This window comes from Zootoca vivipara, chromosome 4, assembly GCF_965207765.1.
Source record: "Zootoca vivipara chromosome 4, rZooViv2.hap1.1, whole genome shotgun sequence".
Classification (NCBI taxonomy): domain Eukaryota; kingdom Metazoa; phylum Chordata; class Lepidosauria; order Squamata; family Lacertidae; genus Zootoca; species Zootoca vivipara.
In genome coordinates, this window is record NC_142587.1 from 50,011,593 (window position 1) to 50,030,184 (window position 18,592).

The 18,592-nt window shown below is 41.9% G+C and overlaps 1 protein-coding gene across 2 annotated transcripts in view; it reads left to right on the plus strand.

Annotated features, from left to right (window-relative positions):
* The first annotated feature begins 371 nt into the window (after positions 1 to 371).
* BRWD1 (bromodomain and WD repeat domain containing 1) overlaps positions 372 to 18,592 on the plus strand; it is a 52,273-nt gene continuing 34,052 nt past the window's right edge. The window contains exons 1-15 of one of the 2 annotated variants that reach the window (XM_035114784.3): positions 372 to 725; positions 942 to 1,000; positions 1,169 to 1,198; positions 1,390 to 1,449; positions 5,350 to 5,500; positions 6,861 to 6,959; positions 8,298 to 8,458; positions 9,296 to 9,517; positions 11,235 to 11,335; positions 11,675 to 11,745; positions 12,396 to 12,496; positions 15,653 to 15,693; positions 17,293 to 17,391; positions 18,012 to 18,162; positions 18,294 to 18,428. In XM_035114784.3, coding sequence (XP_034970675.2) covers positions 569 to 725; positions 942 to 1,000; positions 1,169 to 1,198; positions 1,390 to 1,449; positions 5,350 to 5,500; positions 6,861 to 6,959; positions 8,298 to 8,458; positions 9,296 to 9,517; positions 11,235 to 11,335; positions 11,675 to 11,745; positions 12,396 to 12,496; positions 15,653 to 15,693; positions 17,293 to 17,391; positions 18,012 to 18,162; positions 18,294 to 18,428 — 1,638 coding nt within the window. In that variant the 5' untranslated portion in view covers positions 372 to 568. Of the gene's footprint in view, positions 726 to 941; positions 1,001 to 1,168; positions 1,199 to 1,389; positions 1,450 to 5,349; positions 5,501 to 6,860; positions 6,960 to 8,297; positions 8,459 to 9,295; positions 9,518 to 11,234; positions 11,336 to 11,674; positions 11,746 to 12,395; positions 12,497 to 15,652; positions 15,694 to 17,270; positions 17,392 to 18,011; positions 18,163 to 18,293; positions 18,429 to 18,592 lie in introns of both variants that reach the window. The other variant, XM_035114785.2, reaches the window with a different exon arrangement.

The following is an 18,592-nucleotide window of genomic DNA, read 5'->3' on the forward strand; positions in this document are numbered from 1 at the left end:
AAGCATGAATAGGAGGGCGCTGCAGGAGGCAGCCATACAAGGGGCGGGAGGAGCCCTTCGCCGCTCGCTCCCATCCCTCCCCACTTTAATTCTCCACAAAGTCTAATCCCCAACTGCCATGTCGAAAATGGCCCATCTCCTTCCGCGCTCAGCCTTCACAGCCTTTCACCACCACCACCACCTGGCCTGTCCTCACGTAAAGCAACCTCTTTACTACACAACGATACATAAGTGGTGTTTTATAAGCTTGCGGTCTCTCTGTGTGTTTTTTAAACTTTTAAACGCAACCATTTCGTTCGCTCCAAAAGGGACTATTTCACCCCCCCTTTTCCTTCCCTATTACTATCCACTCCGCCCCGCCTTCCCTCGGAGCTACGTCAGAGGCGCGCGGGGCGCCTCAGCAGTAATGGCAGCGGGGCTGGGCAGAGATTAATGTAGAGCGCGGCCGTGGCGGCGTCGAAGGGTGGTGCGCAGACGACGGACGTGCGCGCTCCCGCCCGCCGGACCTCTCCCTCATACATACAAATAGAGCGAAGGCGCGTGGGGGAGGGGAAGCGCTGATAGGATTATGTCGAGCCAGGCCTGGGCCGCCGCCGCGCCAGACAGAGCCCTCAGCCCTAATCTCCTCCTGGCAACAGCGGCCGCTGCGGATATGGCCGAGCCCTTGCCGGCCTCCAATTCTCCTTTGGGCGCCGGCAGCGGCCCTCTGCCGCTCATTGAATCAGGTAATGTGAAGAGTGAGCGCCGGCTTGGTGCGGAGAGCGAGAGGATGGAAGAGCCGGGCGAGGCGAGCGCTCGCTGCCTCCGCCGCCATCTTACTGAGCCTGGTTATGAGTTACAGTCACCTAAGGGGGATCCCCCCAACCCGCCCCCCCGCCCTCCCCATCCCCCAACGAAGCCCGGCTTCAACTTCATCTCTCCTCTTTTTTTCCTTCTCGCAGAACTGTACTTCCTCATAGCTCGGTTCTTGACCACTGGGCCTTGCAGAAGGACAGCGGAGGTGAGTTGTTATTCGCCTGCACCCTCTGCACTGCCCCCACCCCACCCCCGCGAAGGGCGGCTTCATAGCGCCCCCCTTCACTTTGGTCAGAAGCGGCGCTTCAAAAAGCAAACCCGAACGGAAAACCTCCACCAGTGCCAAATATCAGCTTCTTTTTTCCCCCTACAGGTGCTAGTGCAGGAACTGGAACAGCACCAGGTCTGTGAGGCTACTCATTTTTTTAAAAATTTCCTTTTATGCCATTCGCTTTTACCCCGCTTTTTAATAATCCCAATGTATTTTAGAGACGGTAACTCTGCCATCTGTGCAAGCCTTTGTAATAGCTTTCTTTTGTGCCCCGTTCGTTCCAATTCATCTGGCTTTTTTCTCCTTCCCCCTTTCAATTTTAGTTGCTCCCTAAAAGATTGGATTGGGAAGGAAGAGAACATTGCAGAAGTTATGAAGACTGGGTGAGACTTTTGTATAAAAAAAAGGGGGGGAACCCAAACAAGATTTGGATTGTTTTTTGGGGGGAATCATCAGTATTTGCTTTTTCAAACTAATCGTGCTATTTTTCATGCTTTTAAAAGCCTGTGTTGTTTTATGGAAGGTATTTATTATTGTGCTAGTCAACAGAAGCCATAAATGGGACTCTGGGAACAGAGGATGTTGTCATTTTACAGAGGAGGCGGGGTGTGAATGTATCATCAGGGCTTGTTAGGATAAAGCAGTCTGAAAAAGAACCTTTATTTCTTGGTTTCTACAGATGATTTGCTAAATAACACTAATCTGACAATATTTTATTGTTGATTACCCCAAAATATGCTTTCCTCAAAGATAAGAACTGGCTTCCACTAGAGGGTTGAGTTGTTTAATGGCTTCAAATTTACATTGAGCAGCTTGGATTAGGATTCAAATAAGTGTTCTGAAGATTCAGTATATTTTTAATGGGTGCTTATTATTCTCTTCACAACAAATAAAAAGCTCTTCCATGTGGACTTGGAAGCTGGTGGGGAAATGAGCAGGACTTGAAATGCTGCACTGTAGGGTCAGACTTTTGCATCTGCTTTGTTCTTCAGCAGCTCACCCTCCTCCCTCCAAATGTTAGATTGTTAAACACTTGAATTGCTTCAAAAATTATTATACACTACAATCCTAAATGTATTTTTTTAAGTACAGTACCATGGATTGTAAAGGACTTTCCTTCATTTAGTATTCTTAAGTTTGCACTGTGTTTCACATGGGATCCTTTATTTTTGGAAGCTTAGATGTGAATTATAAGAGGAAACATTCCCCTTTTAGTTGAGAAAAATGCCAGCAGAGTTTTTTATGTGATGGTAATATGACATTCATTCAGTTTTGTAGGGTTTCTAAGTAGAGGTGCGTAAGATGTGCTCCCTGGTTCTCCAGAGGTGGTGAACACATGGTATAGAGGGTTACGCTGGGACAAAACTGTTTGTTATCTTACATTGATACAGGAAACAGTTTTTGCTGCACGGGCAGCCAAGCCTGAGTGAGGAGTGCAACATATTATTGTGAAACATTGTCCTTTTTTTAAAAAAGGCTACTTTGACATTACTCTTTGTTTATCTTAAAATGTTTGTAAACAATTCTGGTTTTTTTTTGTCTATCAGTTTGGGTCTGAAAAGGAAATGATAGATATAATGTAATCAGTTGAGAGAAATGGAAAAAGTTTTCATAGACTTTAAATACTAAAAGTATATTGACCTCCCAGAAAAGCAAAAAATCCGACCTGCTCCTGTTAGGCAAAGATCAGAAGACGACCCAGATGGTTGCCAGATTCTGTGTTCAGATCTGCAGGCATAGACCATAGACTAGTTCGTTAGAAAATCCCTAAACATGATTCCGCGAGCGACCCAGGGTCAGTTCTCTGTGGCTGCTTATCTTAAAGTTTTTAAGTATATGCTTATTGCATGTATAAACGGTAATTTTACCATTGTTCAATGTTTTATATGTATGTTTTGTCCTCCGGCATTGTTCCCCAAAATGTGTTTTTATAAACCCGTCTCCGATCGTAATAAATCATTCATTAATTCATACATACTAAAAGTATATTGCCGCTGTACTACATTAAATGCTTACAGAAATATTAAATGGATACTTGCAAGGAAATTTTGTTTGAGTAAGTGGAATATCTAGAGCAGGGGTGTCAACCTGAATAAAATATTGGGGGAGGGACACATGTAAGCCCTGCCCATCATAATCAGTTACAAGGCACAGTGCGCACACATCATTTTAACGGCAGTGCCCGTCAGCTGTGGGGTGGGAGAGAAGGGACCTCTGCCCCTAGGAGTTAGCAGCTATGGTCTAGAGCAGTGTTTCCCATATGGCCCCTTGGGAGGCCCCAGGATATTCCAAGGGGGCCCCAGGTGAAAATTGCGTAAATGGGGGTTAGCAGCATGGGGATAGCCATAGAGGGTAGTGAGAAGTGGAAGTGGAAGAAAAAAATAAATCATTTTTTAAATAAATAAATCCTGATTGGCTGGTTATCTGCTTGGCCAAACAAGCAGGTAAGGGGGTGGCCCACCAGGGGTTGAAATCCACCTCAGCCCCTAGCTGAGCGGGGTCATCCTGTGCTGCTGACTTGCATCTAGTAAATAACTAAGTGTACTCGGAAGAAAGCCGCACTGAGTTTAGTAGGCCATGTAAGCGTGTGTGGGGCTATAGGCAGCCAGGGCTCCTCTGAACAATAAGATCTTTTTCGGTCAGGTCAGTGAGGACCACTTGCTTTTTAAAATTCTCCCTGTGCACCTTTTGGACAGTATCTGTAGGATTTCCCCTCTGTGTCAGATAAAGGGACCCCGGACCATTAGGTCCAGTCGTGACGGACTCTGGGGTTGTGGCGCTCATCTCGCTTTATTGGCTGAGGGAGCCTGCGTACAGCTTCCAGGTCATGTGGCCAGCATTACTAAGCCACTTCTGGTGAACCAGAGCAGTGCACGGAAACGCTGTGTCAGATAACTGGGGTCAAATAAGTGTTGTTTACTTTTTATAATACCTGGAAGATAGATCTCCCTTGGGAGGTTCTGGACTTTCCTTCCTTGGAGGTTTCTAAGCAGAGGTTGGGTGGCCATCTGTCATGGACGCTTTAGCATCCATATTTTTCTGCTTCAACAATATTTCATTATGTTCCTATCATTTTAGGTAATTGTATTTTGTATAAATTATAAAAATCATAAATAAAATGTTGTGTTTACAAACAAAACATTTAAATAACTACTTTTCTACTGGTAGGACGGGGAGGGATGGGCATAGCCAGGATTTTATTTAGGGGGCAGGCTGTGGTTGGGGAAGGGAGAACTTCAGGTTTGTATTGATTTTTACTTATTGGGGGGCAGCTGCTCCCTGTCTCCCCCCCCTTGGCTATGCCCATGGGGTGCCACAGGAAGGAAACAAGGTGGCAAGGTGGCCACGGCAGGAAAAAGGTTGGGAAAAACTGATCTAGAGAATTGCACCTTGGAACAGGATTCAAGATATAACATCAGGATCTTTTTTAGGGGGGGTAACTTGTTTGAGAGAATAATGCATTGCTCTAGTTTAATAGTAACATGCATATAAGATGTATTGTGGATATAATTTATCTTGTTCTTGTGCTTACAATTTAACTTCATCAGATTCATGCTAGATGAAAAATGGAAGAGGTTATAGTCAAATTAAAATTGATGTAATGAAGGTGGAAGGATAAAGCATGGCTTAGTGTTACTGCAGGCCTGGTTGGTACCTCATTTAAGCCACAGTTAAAATAAACTATGGATCATAAAACAAAACTCCTGTTCACTGCAGCAGGTACCAGTGCTGAGGACTGGGGAGTAAAAAGTTGTAGTTTGAACTTCAAGACATTTAAGTGAATGGGAAAGCTCATAGATTAAATAGTCCAAAGTTAAGTTGGACTTGCAGTTGCAGTATAATATGAAACACTAGTTCATCTAATTGTTTGCCATTCAATTTTTGAATTTTCTAAAGTAACTTACAACAAAATAGTAGCAAAAAAAACTAGAATTGAAACAAAAAGCAAAACATTGGAATAAAAGCAACATTGAAATGATTTAGTTAGCAATTAAAAGCATAGGCCTTTTCTAGAACAACATTAAAGTCACTGGGAGAACATCCTGTGTACAGTCCCTTCCCCCTGGTTTGTGAGTATATCTGGAGGGGGCCCCCTAGGATTACTTTACTCATTAGGAGTTTGTCAAGTGATTTTAAGAAATAGTGAAATGAGGTCAAGTTTGTTTCTTGCTTTTTCTCACATAATTAACAAAATACTAATTTTAAAATGTTTATCTTATGTAAATAATTGTTATTTTTGAATTAGGTTATATTAACTTGTTTTAATCCTATTTGTGTGTAAGGTCTTGTCTAACAAGCATGTGGCTCCTGATCACTTGCTGCAAATTTGCAGGCGGATTGGCCCTTTACTGGATAAAGAGATTCCACCCAGCATTCCGAGAGTGAACTCTCTATTGGGTACAGGCAAGCAGTCGTTACTGCGAACCGCAAAAGGTATATTTTGACTTTTTAATGTGGCATGGTGTGTTAAATTCTAGTGACTATATATGAACCTTGCATTTGTACAAGACTAGGATGCATGAACTTGTCACCCATTTAATACATGCTGTCAGCGCATATCCTACTTTGAGCTCCTCCTTTCACAGACATAGTGGTTATTGATATTTTGGTTTAGAGGTTTATTCTAGGGGTTCAAAAGAAAATCTTATGTAGAATACAATTATCTGCTGCAAACACAGACATCTGAGATCTTCAAATAAAGGGTGGTATACATTTTTTTCATGGGGTGGAATTACAAGTCTAGTTATGTGATACCATCTCCACAAACAACATTACTTTTGAGTTTTTAGTGTCATTTCAAGCAGATTCTTAAGACATTAATAGTTAATATAGGTTCTCCAGAGACAAATGGTGGGAGAGAATTGTTACCTTCCCTTACATATGAAAAGAAAGGGGACAGGTTTCAACAGGTGTCTCTTTGTAACTACCTTTCTAAGCCCTTAGTCATTCTGAGATAGCCACATCCCAAATGTTGTTGAACCATACTTCGGGGGGGTAGCTCAGCCTGAGATTTCTGAAATTATGCTATCACCAAGTGCATGACCAGCAGTAGAAAGAAAATTTAAATCTGTTGTAGTTGTAACAGTTTTGAGGGGGGGGGGATCTGAGCGAGAAACCTAGAAATACTTGGCTGACAACCTGTGGAGTGAAACTGCTTTGTACTTTGCTTATGTTTCTCCATGTATTACACAACTGCTCTTTCCTCATTTTTCTCATTTAAGAACACAGAGTAGCTAACAATGCAAAACATCTCCTTATGGCAGCTCATTTGTGTATATGTTGGTTGCATCTCTAGGGTCAGCTAATGGCCAAGAGCTTCCTAGTATACTAGGCACAACTGTTTCTTTTCATAAAGTGAAGAGGAAATATCCTTGGTTATCAAGAATAAATATTCATAATTGGAGAAATGAGTAGAGAAATAGTTAAGGAACATAAAACAGGAAAACGCAAAATCAACCAAGTGGGCACACTGAATGTTCATTTTAGTGAATGATCAGGATACCATATCCTGCAGTCAGGGGCTGGCGCTTGGGGTTTGTAAAACATAAAACTCTTGAAACCGTTGTGCTGTAACTAATGCTTGATATAGAATGTCCCCCAAAGTACAGAAGTCCTTAGTTCAATATGTTATTGATAGAGCCATTGATTGAAGTTTTAAAATACTAAAGGCAGGTGTAACATGCTTCTAGTTAAACCAGTGAACTTTTTAATCATTTAAGACTCTTAAAATTTGAAATGGTGTTTGAATAAATTTTCTGAGTAACTCTGCATTCAACTGAAATGCAATTTGCAGATTCCAGAAATCCCATTTGGAAAAGCTCAGTCATTGCTACCCTTCATAGAGGAAGACCCCCAGAAATTCCTGTTAACTGTGATAAAGCACCAAGTTTTGGTAAGTGTATCTTTCGCTTGTTAACCTTCTATGTTCTCAGTTTTTTCACTTCTGGTTTCTTTGTTTTGTACTGACTGTTTTGTTTTTTGTGCCCTGCTACAGTAGGGGCAAGAAACTGAAACTGTAAAATAAGGAAATAATTCATAGCATGAAAGATGGGAACAAACTATTACTATATGTTCATACTAATGCTTATATATTAAAATAGCTGGTATTAGTTATGCTGAACTTTACTTAAAAGTAAAATAATGGGAGAAGCAACTCCTACAGGGTACAACTCCTACAGCAAATTTTGTCCTTTTCCCAGCTGTTTATATTATATTACAATATACTTCTGCAATACCACATAGTCATTTGAGGTGGACATTCCCCAGAGGCTCATGGGAGGACAGCTTTAACACTGGGATTGCTCCTCTCCTCTGACTGGGCAGGCAGGGTCAGATGTAGATGCTTGTTGAGGGATTTCGCATTCTCCTGTCTTTTGAGCTTGGCACTGACATAAATCAGTGCCTAATTTCATTGACTTCCGCCTTATTTTTCTTGTTTTTCTTTCTCTTTCAATTCCCCCTTATTTTGAAGCTTCGTTCCCTTTTTGTTCTGGTGGATCTCTCTTCCCCCTCCCCCCCAATTTCAACAGGGGAGGAGGACAAAGGTAGGCTCAGCTGAACCTGGGAGAAAGGAAAAGTTCCCCTGAGCCCTGGGCTCTCTAGGGAGCAGGAAGAGCTGCACAACTGGTTACTGTGGTTCCAGCAGGCTCCTTCCCAGCTGATGTGCATGGCAGTGCAGTAGCAGCAAAGGGCTTCCTGTCTCCCATTTCATGGGGGAATACATGCCTCCACAAAGTTTATGCCTTTGCAAAGGAAAGTGAAACATGAGTAGGGATTCCTGAGAAAAGTGGGTAAGGCTTATTGCCTATTTTTAATTATGCCACAGCACACATAAAGAAATAGGTGCATCATGCATGCAGGTGGCCTTTGCCACCTAGAAAGAAGGAAAGATGATGGATAAACATTCAGGATTTTTTATTAGTTGAAACGCAATGAAAGGAACATATTTGTGATAGCTCAGAGTATGTTCCAGATCCTAACCCTAGCATCTCCAGTTCAAAGGATCAAGTGGCAGGTGGTTCTGCCATGAGATCCCAGAGAGTTGCTGTTTCAGTAGACTGGGCTAGATAGACAAATAGTTTGACCTGGTGTAGGGCAGTTTCCTATGTCACTGTTTTGAAGTTGTTTTAAGAGTACTCCGACCATCATAATTACCTTAAATTCAGGTTTACATCGGTGTGATGTCTTTTTGAAAAATCCTTAATGAATGTTTGACTTATTTCTCTTCTAGTGGAAGTAAATTATGCAAAACAGTTGACCGGATGTACAAGATCCAGTTCTATATTCCAAGGCAACATGTACCAGCATATGAAGATGCACAGAAGAATTCTTGGTCACCTCTCGGCAGTTTACTGTGTGGTATTTGATAGGACTGGGCACAGGATATTCACTGTGAGTTTCTGTGCATTCTGAAATTTTGTCCCCTGTAGGAAAAACTGAACTGTAGCAGAACCACCCATCTCTGTTAATGTATTTACATGCATTGAGAGGTAAACAGCTACTTCTGTGACAATTTTTCGCTTACTCTTTTGGTTGCTGCTTTTTGATGTCTGTCCCTTGAAATTATTTATATTTTATTTCTCTAAAATAGATGTGTATTTTTGCCGAATTTATTTTCTGTTCTGTTTAGAGTGGTTTTGTGTAGAATGGTATATAGATGTAATGTTTTCACCTGTTTTTATAATTTTCAGTTTTACCCTGACCCTGGGACCTTATGGTGAAGGCTGGATTTAAGAAACTTACAAAATTAAAAATAATATTATAATTATTTATACATTGGTAAAGAGAAATTTCTGATGTATTTGTGGATAACACTTCTGTTTTTTAAAAGTGGTTTTGCTCTTGAGTTACTGAGTGCTCACAAACAGTAATCAGAAATGTAATGCATATTTTAGTGTGTTCTGTCACACAGCAATATTTTAGTCTACTTTTCGGTAAAGCAGCATGGTAAACTTCATGAATGTTCAATGAATAGAAAAGAAGCACTATAACAAACATTCTCTCGCTCACTTGTTCTTTGTTTTAGCTAGACTGATTCATAGATGATGATAATCCAGCAGTATTGCTACTAATTTATCTCAACTGACTTTTGGAATTCTTGATGCTTTTGTATGTGGGTCTTTATGGTGTTTTTGGGTGGTTTTTTTTTTGCTTATTTGTTTTTAAGCCATATTTCAGACTTCTCTAATGTGCCTTTCAGCTTAATATGTATTTTTTTCTCTCTTTAAGGGGTCGGATGACTGTTTGGTTAAGATTTGGTCCACACACAATGGCCGGTTACTTGCTACACTGAGAGGCCATTCAGCAGAAATCTCTGATATGGCAGTAAACTATGAAAACACAATGATTGCTGCTGGCAGTTGTGATAAAATTATCAGAGTATGGTGCCTCAGAACATGTGCTCCGATTGCTGTTCTGCAAGGACACACAGGATCAATTACTTCTTTGCAGGTAAGTTTTTAGCTAGCTGGATGTTGATTGTTTTTGTGTGAAACATGCGCTAATGTATACTCCAATGTTTTTAAAAAGTTGAGCCTTTTTCTGCTATACTTGGGACACTAATTTATAAGTTTTCTGCAAAATGAGGCAAAAACTGTTTCTCCCACTGTGAATTATTGGAGATTCGGTAAACAACCTGTATTTTGTTTTGCTCGTATCGTAAAATAAAATTATACAGTGGTACAGTGGTGCCTCGCAAGACGAAAGTAATTCATTCTGTGAGTCGCTTCGTCTAGCGAGATTTTTTGTCTTGCGAAGCGCGGTTTGCCGCGGCAAAAAAACAAAAAACCACTGCTGAAAACCTTCGTCTTGCAGCAATTAAAAAACTTTGTCTTGCGAAGCGTCGAAAACATCACAAGACGCTTTCGTTTTGTGAGTTTTTCGTTGCGCGAGGCATTTGTCTTGCGGGTTTACAAACATAATCCGTTCCGGAAGTCCGTTCTTAAACCGAGGTGTGCTTTCCCTAATGAGGCCCCCCGCCGCTGGTGCCCTTCCACTGTTCGGCTTCCGTTCATAGACCGAGGTAAAGTTCGCTAACCGGAACACTACTTCCGGTTTTGTGGAGTTCGTATCCTGAATAGTTCATAAACAGGGCTTTTCTTAAACCGAGGTACCATTGTACTTGTAAACGTAGATGAATATAAGTTTGGGAAATCTGAGTGAAATTGTTTGCATAGGTGCAGATCATCAGTTTTTGCAGCGTTCAGTACTAGATTAGTCTCCTCATAGAAGATTAAATGACAGGAAACTAATGCATATGTTATGGTTACAGGTAGGTAGCCGTGTTGGTCTGGATCGAAGTAAAATAAAAAAATTCCTTCAGTAGCACCTTAAAGACCAACTAAGTTTTTATTTTGGTATGAGCTTTTGGTATGAGCTTTCGTGTGCATGCACACTTCTTATCTGAAGAAGTGTGCATGCACACGAAAGCTCATACCAAAATAAAAACTTAGTTGGTCTTTAAGGTGCTACTGAAGGAATTTTTTTATTTTGCATATGTTATGCATCAGTTATGCAGCTTCCAGCTCAAAAGCTGTTGGCACAGTGGCAGTGCATGTGTTTTTCCAGGTGTTATAGCACATGTACCTGGTTTTTCCACAACTCCCAGCTGTGTGTATACAGTAGCAGTGACACACGTGCTACCGATTGATGTGTAAAGAAGTCCTTTATAGAGGCTGGTAATACAAAAGCATCCAGTGTGAGACTTAAGTAGTCATTTCTAAGGTACAGTATTCACTGTCTCCTCTTGTACTGGTATTGTATTATCATGGTTTCATTTTTGTTTAGTTTTGCTTTCTGATATTTTGCTCAGTTTTATTCATGCTCAGCTTTATTCAATCACATTGTACATCATTATACTATGTCTTATTCCCATAGTATAACATTAGCATTGTATAAATTATGCATGGTGTATGTGTATTAATGCCAAGTAAATGTATGTAATAGAAAAGTATGACTGGTTCTCAGTTTATAACTTGTTTGCCTTAAGTGAAATTTAACATTTGATCTTTAGTAAAATTACTTTTGAATATTTTTGTAGAAGATGCATGCAAAGGAAACTTGGCTTAAAAACTAAAAGTAAATTTTAGACAGTGAATGTCACTGCATATTGTTGTTATCCTGTTTCCTTTAAGTTGCACAGTAACTTTCAATTGGTTTTAACTTACAGTTTAGTCCATTGGCCAAAGACTCAGTGCGCTACATGGCTTCCACAGGTGCTGATGGAACAATTTGCTTCTGGCAATGGGATACCATTTCTATGAAATTCAAGTATGTAACCATCTTTAAGTTCTCTCATGATGCAATGCATTTTAGTTCTGTCAGATCTAATTTTATATTGTGACATAGAAAATAAAGTGTGAGCTTCAAAACAGGTAATAGTCTGTTGAGATCCTTTTCTTGAAAATCTAAAGCGGTATAGAAATGAAATTAATAATACTGTTGAGAAGTAAGCAAAATAAAGATGATACTGCAACTTTTCTGCAACATCTAGATGCATGAAGAAATTTGAAGCAGGCTTTATTGTTGTATTTTCTAAAATGAATATCTTTGTGGAATTTATTGTACTTTAAAAAAATGTATTTTTAAAACTTGTTTTTGTTTCTAAAGTAACCGGCCACTGAAATTCACAGAAAAACCTAGACCTGGAGTTCAAATGCTTTGTTCTTCATTTAGTGTTGGTAAGTATACATGCTAATGAAGCAGGTTGTTCTGTCTTCAGTTGAGAAACCATGAAGATTTTTATTTTGCTTTTGGTAAAGCATGTAAAAAGTATTACTTCTTATAGTGATGGTAATGTACCTTCTTCATATATTATACAGAATTCAGACTGTATGGGACTTTACAAATTAAAAAGGCTTTAATTGAAGCAGAATACCTTTTCAGTTGTTAAGCATTGATGGCTATGCATTCATCATCATCTAGAGATAGACTTTCAGTGTTATAAGTAGTTACAGTGTACGGTCGGGTTGCGAACGTGATCCGTGCAGGAGGCATGTTTGCAAGCCGCAGCGCTGCGTCTGCGCATGCACGGGTCGTGATTTGGTGTCTCTGCGAAGGCGCGAGCACCGAAACCCGGAAGTAACCCGTTCCGGTATTTCCGGGTTCGGTGCGGTGCCCAACCCGAAAATACAGAACCTGAAGCATTTGTAACCCGAGGTATGACTGTATATTAGTTCTAGAAATAATGGGTTGAGTCCAGATTAAGCTGGTTGAACTTCAGTCCTTTTGCAATCAGTGGGACTTAAGTGCAAGCAACCCATTTGGATCCAATCCATATTTTTATAGCTTCCTGCCTGTTAGCATTCTAAACTACTGTTTAAATTTTCAGGTGGGATGTTCTTAGCAACTGGAAGTACTGACCATGTTATCAGAATATATTACTTTGGTTCTGAAACACCTGAAAAAGTTGCAGAGCTAAAGAGCCATGCTGTAAGTAATTCAATGTAAACTTTAAAAGAACTTCTCTTTTAATTATATATATTTTCACATTGAAAGAAGCTGTTCTAAAATCTGACTGATGCAGACTTAAGAACTGATCTTAAAATCCAGGTTACTGCGGTTGACATAATTAGGGATGGAACAAATTGTACTGTTAACAGATTGGTTCTGTTAAAGGTTTTGTGTGAACGTAAAACCTTGATCTTAGCACAGTGGCCACCTTTTATACATTCAGAATCTCAGTTTCATAGGTCAGAAAACGCAAGCTTCATGCACCCTTGCATGCAAGGGCAGAAAAGCCATAAAACCAAAGTTTAACCATAGCTTTCCATTGTGTCTGAACCAGGAAACAATGGTTAATTGCTTTTAAACAAGGCAGGATCGGGATGCCATAATTTAAATTTGGAATATTATGTGTACCACTGGAAGCACCATTTCAAAAAGGATTATTTATTATTTAGTTTATTAAATGTTTTATAAATATGAATACATTATAATGTTAAAATATTCATAAAGTATTCCACTCAAAGAGAGGGGACATAATTCATTGCACAACATACGCAATCATAAGTAACAAACACTAATCTTAAAACAATAAGCAGAGCACAATATTAGACAGCAAACTTAACAGCATGCAAATACCTGAATGAAGTCTTGACCTGACACTAGAAAAAATCTAGAGTTGGTGCCACATGAGCCTCAGACAGGAAAGGTGCTTTATAGCTTGAGTGCTGCCATTGAGAAGGCCTCCTCACATAATGTACAGCTCCTAATGGTGAAATGCAAAGGAGAGCCTCCCTGGAAGGTGTTAATGCAGGCTGAACAGTGTACTGAGACACAGTCCAAATTCATTAGTTCCACACTGTTTAGGGCTTTATAAATCATCAGCAACACCTTGAAATTAGACCAGAAAAGTATTTGTAGCCGGTGCATTTACAGTGGTGCCTCGCTAGACGAATGCCCTGTTAGACTAATTTTCCGCTATACGAATAGGTTTTGCGATCGAAGGTTGCCTCGCAAGACGAGGTTTTTTTCTATGGCCGCTGCTTCGTCTTGCGAAGCATGGCCATAAAAACCTCCGATCACAAAACCTACAGGGCATTCCTCTAGCGAAAGGGGAACGAGCTGCAGCACAGGAAGAAGGCAAAGGAAGATCAGCTGAGAGGCGCTGACAGCTGTCACCGCCTCTCAGCTGATCTTCCTTTGCCTTCTTTCTGCGCTGCAGCTCATTCCCCTTTGTGTTCTGCTGGTCTCTGCCGGTGAGGGGCAACCGGCAGAGACCAGCGGAACACAAAGGCTGTAGCGCGGGAAGAAGGGGGGGGAGAAGTGGATTCTTCCCCCCGCCGCCTGGGGGGGAAAGCGGAGGATGCTCTGCTTGCCCCAACCGCCCGACACTGCGGGGATGGGACGAGGCTTCTCCAGCCTCGTCGGATCCCGGGCAGTGTGTGGTGGGGGAAAGCTGAGGATCCTCCGCGCCCCCCCACCGCCCCACACACTGCGGGGATGGGACGAGGCTGGAGAAGCCTTGTCCGATCCCGGGCAGTGTGTGTGGGGGGAGAGCTGAGGATCCTCCGCTTCCCCTCCCCACCGCCCGACACTGCGAGGATGGGACGAGGCTTCTCCAGCCTCGTCCGATCCCCGGGCAGTTGGGGGGGGAGCGGAGGATCCTGCACTCCCCCCCCCACCGCCCGACAGCGGCTTGCTAGGCGCCGTTGGAACAGCGGCTAGCAAGCCTGCTGTTGCAAAGGGGGGGGAGGGAGCAGTGCCCGAAAGGAGCCCTTTCGGGCGCTGCTCCCGCCGCCCACCCCCTCACCTGGGCGGGCTTGCTAGGCGCCGTTGGAATGGCGGCTAGCAAGCCTGCTTTGCGGGGGGGGCGGCGAAATACCCCCGCATCGGCGCGCTTCGGCCCCGTCACCCAGAGCCGAAGCGCGCCGATGCGGGGACGTTTTCGCTGGCTGCCTTCCCCAAGCCAAGGGGAACACAGCCTGCAAAACACCCCTGCACCGGCACGCTTCGGCTCCGGGTCAAGGGGCCAAAGCGCGTCGATGCGGGGGCGGTTTTGCCGGCTGCCTTCCCCAAACCAAGGGGGACGCAGCCTGCAAAACATCCCGGGTTGCCGGATCTGCGGGCGGGGGGAGGGAAGAATGGAGGATCCAATGGTCCTCCGTTCTTCCCTCCCGCCACCCGACAGAGCCAAAGGCTGGATCTGCGGGCGGGGGGAGGGAAGAACGGAGGATCCGATGGTCCTCCATTCTTCCCTCCCGCTGCCCGACAGATCCGGCAACCCGGGATCTGTGCTTTCTGTCGGTGGTTGGGGGGAGAGGAACGAACGGGAAGGGCTGCTTTCTCCCCGTTCGTTCCTCTCCCTTCACTGCAGACAGCAAGGAGAGCTGTGGGGCTGTTGCCGCCTGTCTCCCTGCCTTCCAGGGAGCCAAGCAAGCAAGCGCCACCACTGCCGCCAGTCCCCAGAGCCCATAGGAACACATTAATTCACTTTTAATTCGTTCCTATGGGAAACGGTGCCTCGCAAGACGAATTTTTTGTTGGACGAATTCACCGTCGGAACTAATTAATTTCGTCTAGCGAGGCACCACTGTATTTTAAAACGGGTGTTGTAAGGCCTCTAGTATGTCTTCCCACTTAGCAGCCTGGCCCCCATATTCTGTAGCAACTGCAGCTTTTGTGTCGTTTTCAAAGGCCGTCCCATGTAGAAAGCATTACAGTAATCCAGTTAATGCAAGGTTACCATTGTGTAGTTCACTGGGGCACAAGAGCAGAAGAAGGTAATTGCTCTCGTGCCTAGATTGTGGGTTTCCAGACAAATCTGGCTGACCACTTTGGGAAACTGGATCCTAGGGTCAATTAATGGATCTTTGGACTAATATAACAGGGCTCTTAAATTCTTGGCCCTACTCAAAATTCAAGAGGAGAATAACCAATTCTTTCCTATACGTGGACAGTCCCGATTGTTGACATCCGTTTGTCCTGGGAGACAATGGAGGAGTGTGCCTTTGGGGGTGAATTCAAAACACTGTAGAGTTACGGTCCTTCATCTTTATAATTAATATTTCTTTAATCACAAAACAGGAGTGAAGTGATTTAATGGGCATTGTTTGCATTCTATTGTAACATCTTTCTCTCTTGTAGGACAAAGTTGACAGCATCCAGTTTTCTAATAATGATGACAGGTATGTTACACTGAGAGATGCTGAGTGGAAAAACCAGTAAACTGGAGAGTCCTAAGAAAATCTAGCAATACTGTAAAACAGAAAAACAGTTTAGTATGGAACAGAATTCACATTGGAATTGAACTCTCACCAGCCCATCTAGCATGGCCAGTGGTCAGGAGTGTACAGGTTTCCCATCTTAGTTACAATGCACACTTACATATAGACTAGACATAAGAAATTGCCTTATGCTTAACTGGATGTTGCTAAACTCCTGTTTCTTCACACTGAAGGTTCATTTTTTTCCTTCACAGCATGGTCTGATTTTTACATTATAAATCTTGAGGAATGTTCTATTTCAAGGCTTTTGGTAGCTTCAAGACAGCATAATTGATTTACCGGTAATAATGTTCTGGTTAATTGCTAAAAATGCCTGATAAATTTCATGAAATGTTTCCCCCCTTTTTATTCGTTTTCCTACTAGTCAAAGTTAGCAATTTTGGAAGGGAGTAGAGGAGCATGACTTCAATGTCATTCACCCCTAGTGTAAGATAGGGGTAGGGAGCCTGTAACTCTCCAGATGTAGAGCTCTAGTTCCCATCATCCCAGACCATTGTGCTGTGAGGATGGTGCTGATGGGAGATGTAGCCCAGCAAGATCTGGAGGGCGACAGTTTTCCTGCCCTGGTTCAGGAAATAGCATGTGCATGAAGTCTTTTGATCACATATACTAGATTGGTGTAGGAAAGCGCTGGATATGCAGTTCTAAAAAGTTTAGAGATGCACTGTTTGACCTTTATTTAGTACAGGGGTGAGTAGCCTTGGACATGGGAAGTGAATGCATCCCGCCAGGCCTCTCACCCTTGCAACTCTCTTCAGGTCATACTCTTACCCCAGCAACACTCATTACCAGGCTGTTTTGCACCCTTCTTTAGTGTTTTTGCCAGCAATCACCATCACTTCCCTCAGTGCAAGAACATATCAACTTGATGCTCTTCTCTGACGACACCCATGTATAGGCCCCATTCAGGAATTTTCTTTTGCGAGAGAGAGAGAGAGAGAGAGAGAGAGAGAGAGAGAGAGAGAGAGAGAGAGAGAGAGAGAGAGAGAGATCATAAAGTGGTGGATGAGGAAACATCATTTGATTAGAAAGACCAGTGGGATTTTTGTGATTGTGCCCTCTAGTACAGAAGACTTCCACTTTTTTTTTTTACTGCTCATGGCACCTGTTTGGGGCTGGTACCTACAACACTCTTATCTACAGGCACCTCATTTTTTTAATTATTTACCAAAACAAAGCGCAGAAAAAGATAGTCCATTGATTAGGTGTTAGGAGGGAGTTGAATACATTTTGTTGTGATACAGCACTCCTTTACTTCGGAGTGTTGTGGGGAGTTAGATTCACTTCCGAATTTTCTGATTGCAAAGCTGACTCTCTCCTATGTCCTTGAGAAATGTGTTTGAACTGGTTGGAGGCAGCCTTTGGAGAATAGTGTTCTCCAGTCATACCATTTTTGTATATGCAGCATGCATATTTAAAACTTCTGAAAGGTGCCTCTTAAATCTGAACACTATGCTTATCTTTTATATGTCACATAGTATCTTTTAAACTTATGCCAAGGTTCATAAGTGGCAGCAGAGATGGAACAGCCCGAATATGGCGCTTCCAACAAGCTGAGTGGAAGAGTGTTTTGTTGGACATGGCTGACAAGCTATCTGGGTATGTGTAGTGTATTTCATTAATATGGGGTATTTACATTAAGTGACTATCAAATGAACTATATTATTGTAATATATGGTTACCTTGTTTAGTCAAATGAAAGCTGCTAAGTAGGGTGGGAGTGTAAAGCTTGTTTTTGTTGGAAAACAGTAATGAGCATGCTTAGCTGCTCTAGTGGTAAAGTGGTATATCTTGCAAGGAACTGCTAGTATGAAGTAGGAACACCTATCAAAGAAAAGGAAAGAAGCACCCAGCTTCTGCTTGCTTACCGTATTTTTCTCATTTTCTGTGCTAATCTGACACAAACTTGAAAGAGCTGTTACTGCTTCATTCACTTTCCAGAGCAAGGAGTGCCTGTCATTTTCATTTTGTTTTGATCTTTTCTGTAAAGAGATTTCCAATATAATCTGACACTTGCATTTCCACAAGCTCAAATTTAAATTTTCACTTGAATTGTTTGTTAAATCTCTAGATCAATACTTTAATTTAATTTACTTTAATGTTTAATTTTTATTTGGCAAGCAGATTAGTTAAACTTCTATCTTGATTTTGTTAGAATTTTAAACATTTTTTTTAAAAAAGTTTTAATGTATTGAAATGGTTTAATTTATTTGAAATAGTGATTTGTGTTCAGAAGAGGACAGATTTTTGAAGCCAAAAGTGACCATGATAGCTTGGAGTAAAAATGATACGTTGGTGGTTACTGCTGTGAACAATCATCTGCTGAAAGTGTGGAATTCTTATACTGGGCAGCTACTTCATGATCTCACAGTAAGCACTGATTCAGAATGTGGCATTTTATATAAAAATAGTTCAAATATTGTATTCTACATTCAGTCTTTTAAAATAAGAATTCCAGCTAATTTCAAAAGTAACATCTCTTATCTACTCCTATTCAAAAGGGACATGTGGATGAAGTGTTTGTTTTGGAACACCACCCATTTGATTCCAGGATAATGTTGTCTGCGGGCCATGATGGGAACATCTTTATCTGGGATATAATGAAAGGCATTCAGATAAAACATTATTTTAATTTAGTAAGTATTATTTCTCTTCAGCAATTTGTGTTCATTTCCCCATTATGTTCCGTATTTATCCACTTGTTTGAACAACTGTGATAAAGAACTACATAACTTATTGTCTCCCGTAAAGCAGTAGAATTAAACAGGCCTTGTACAGCATTTATTTAAACCCTGGCCTT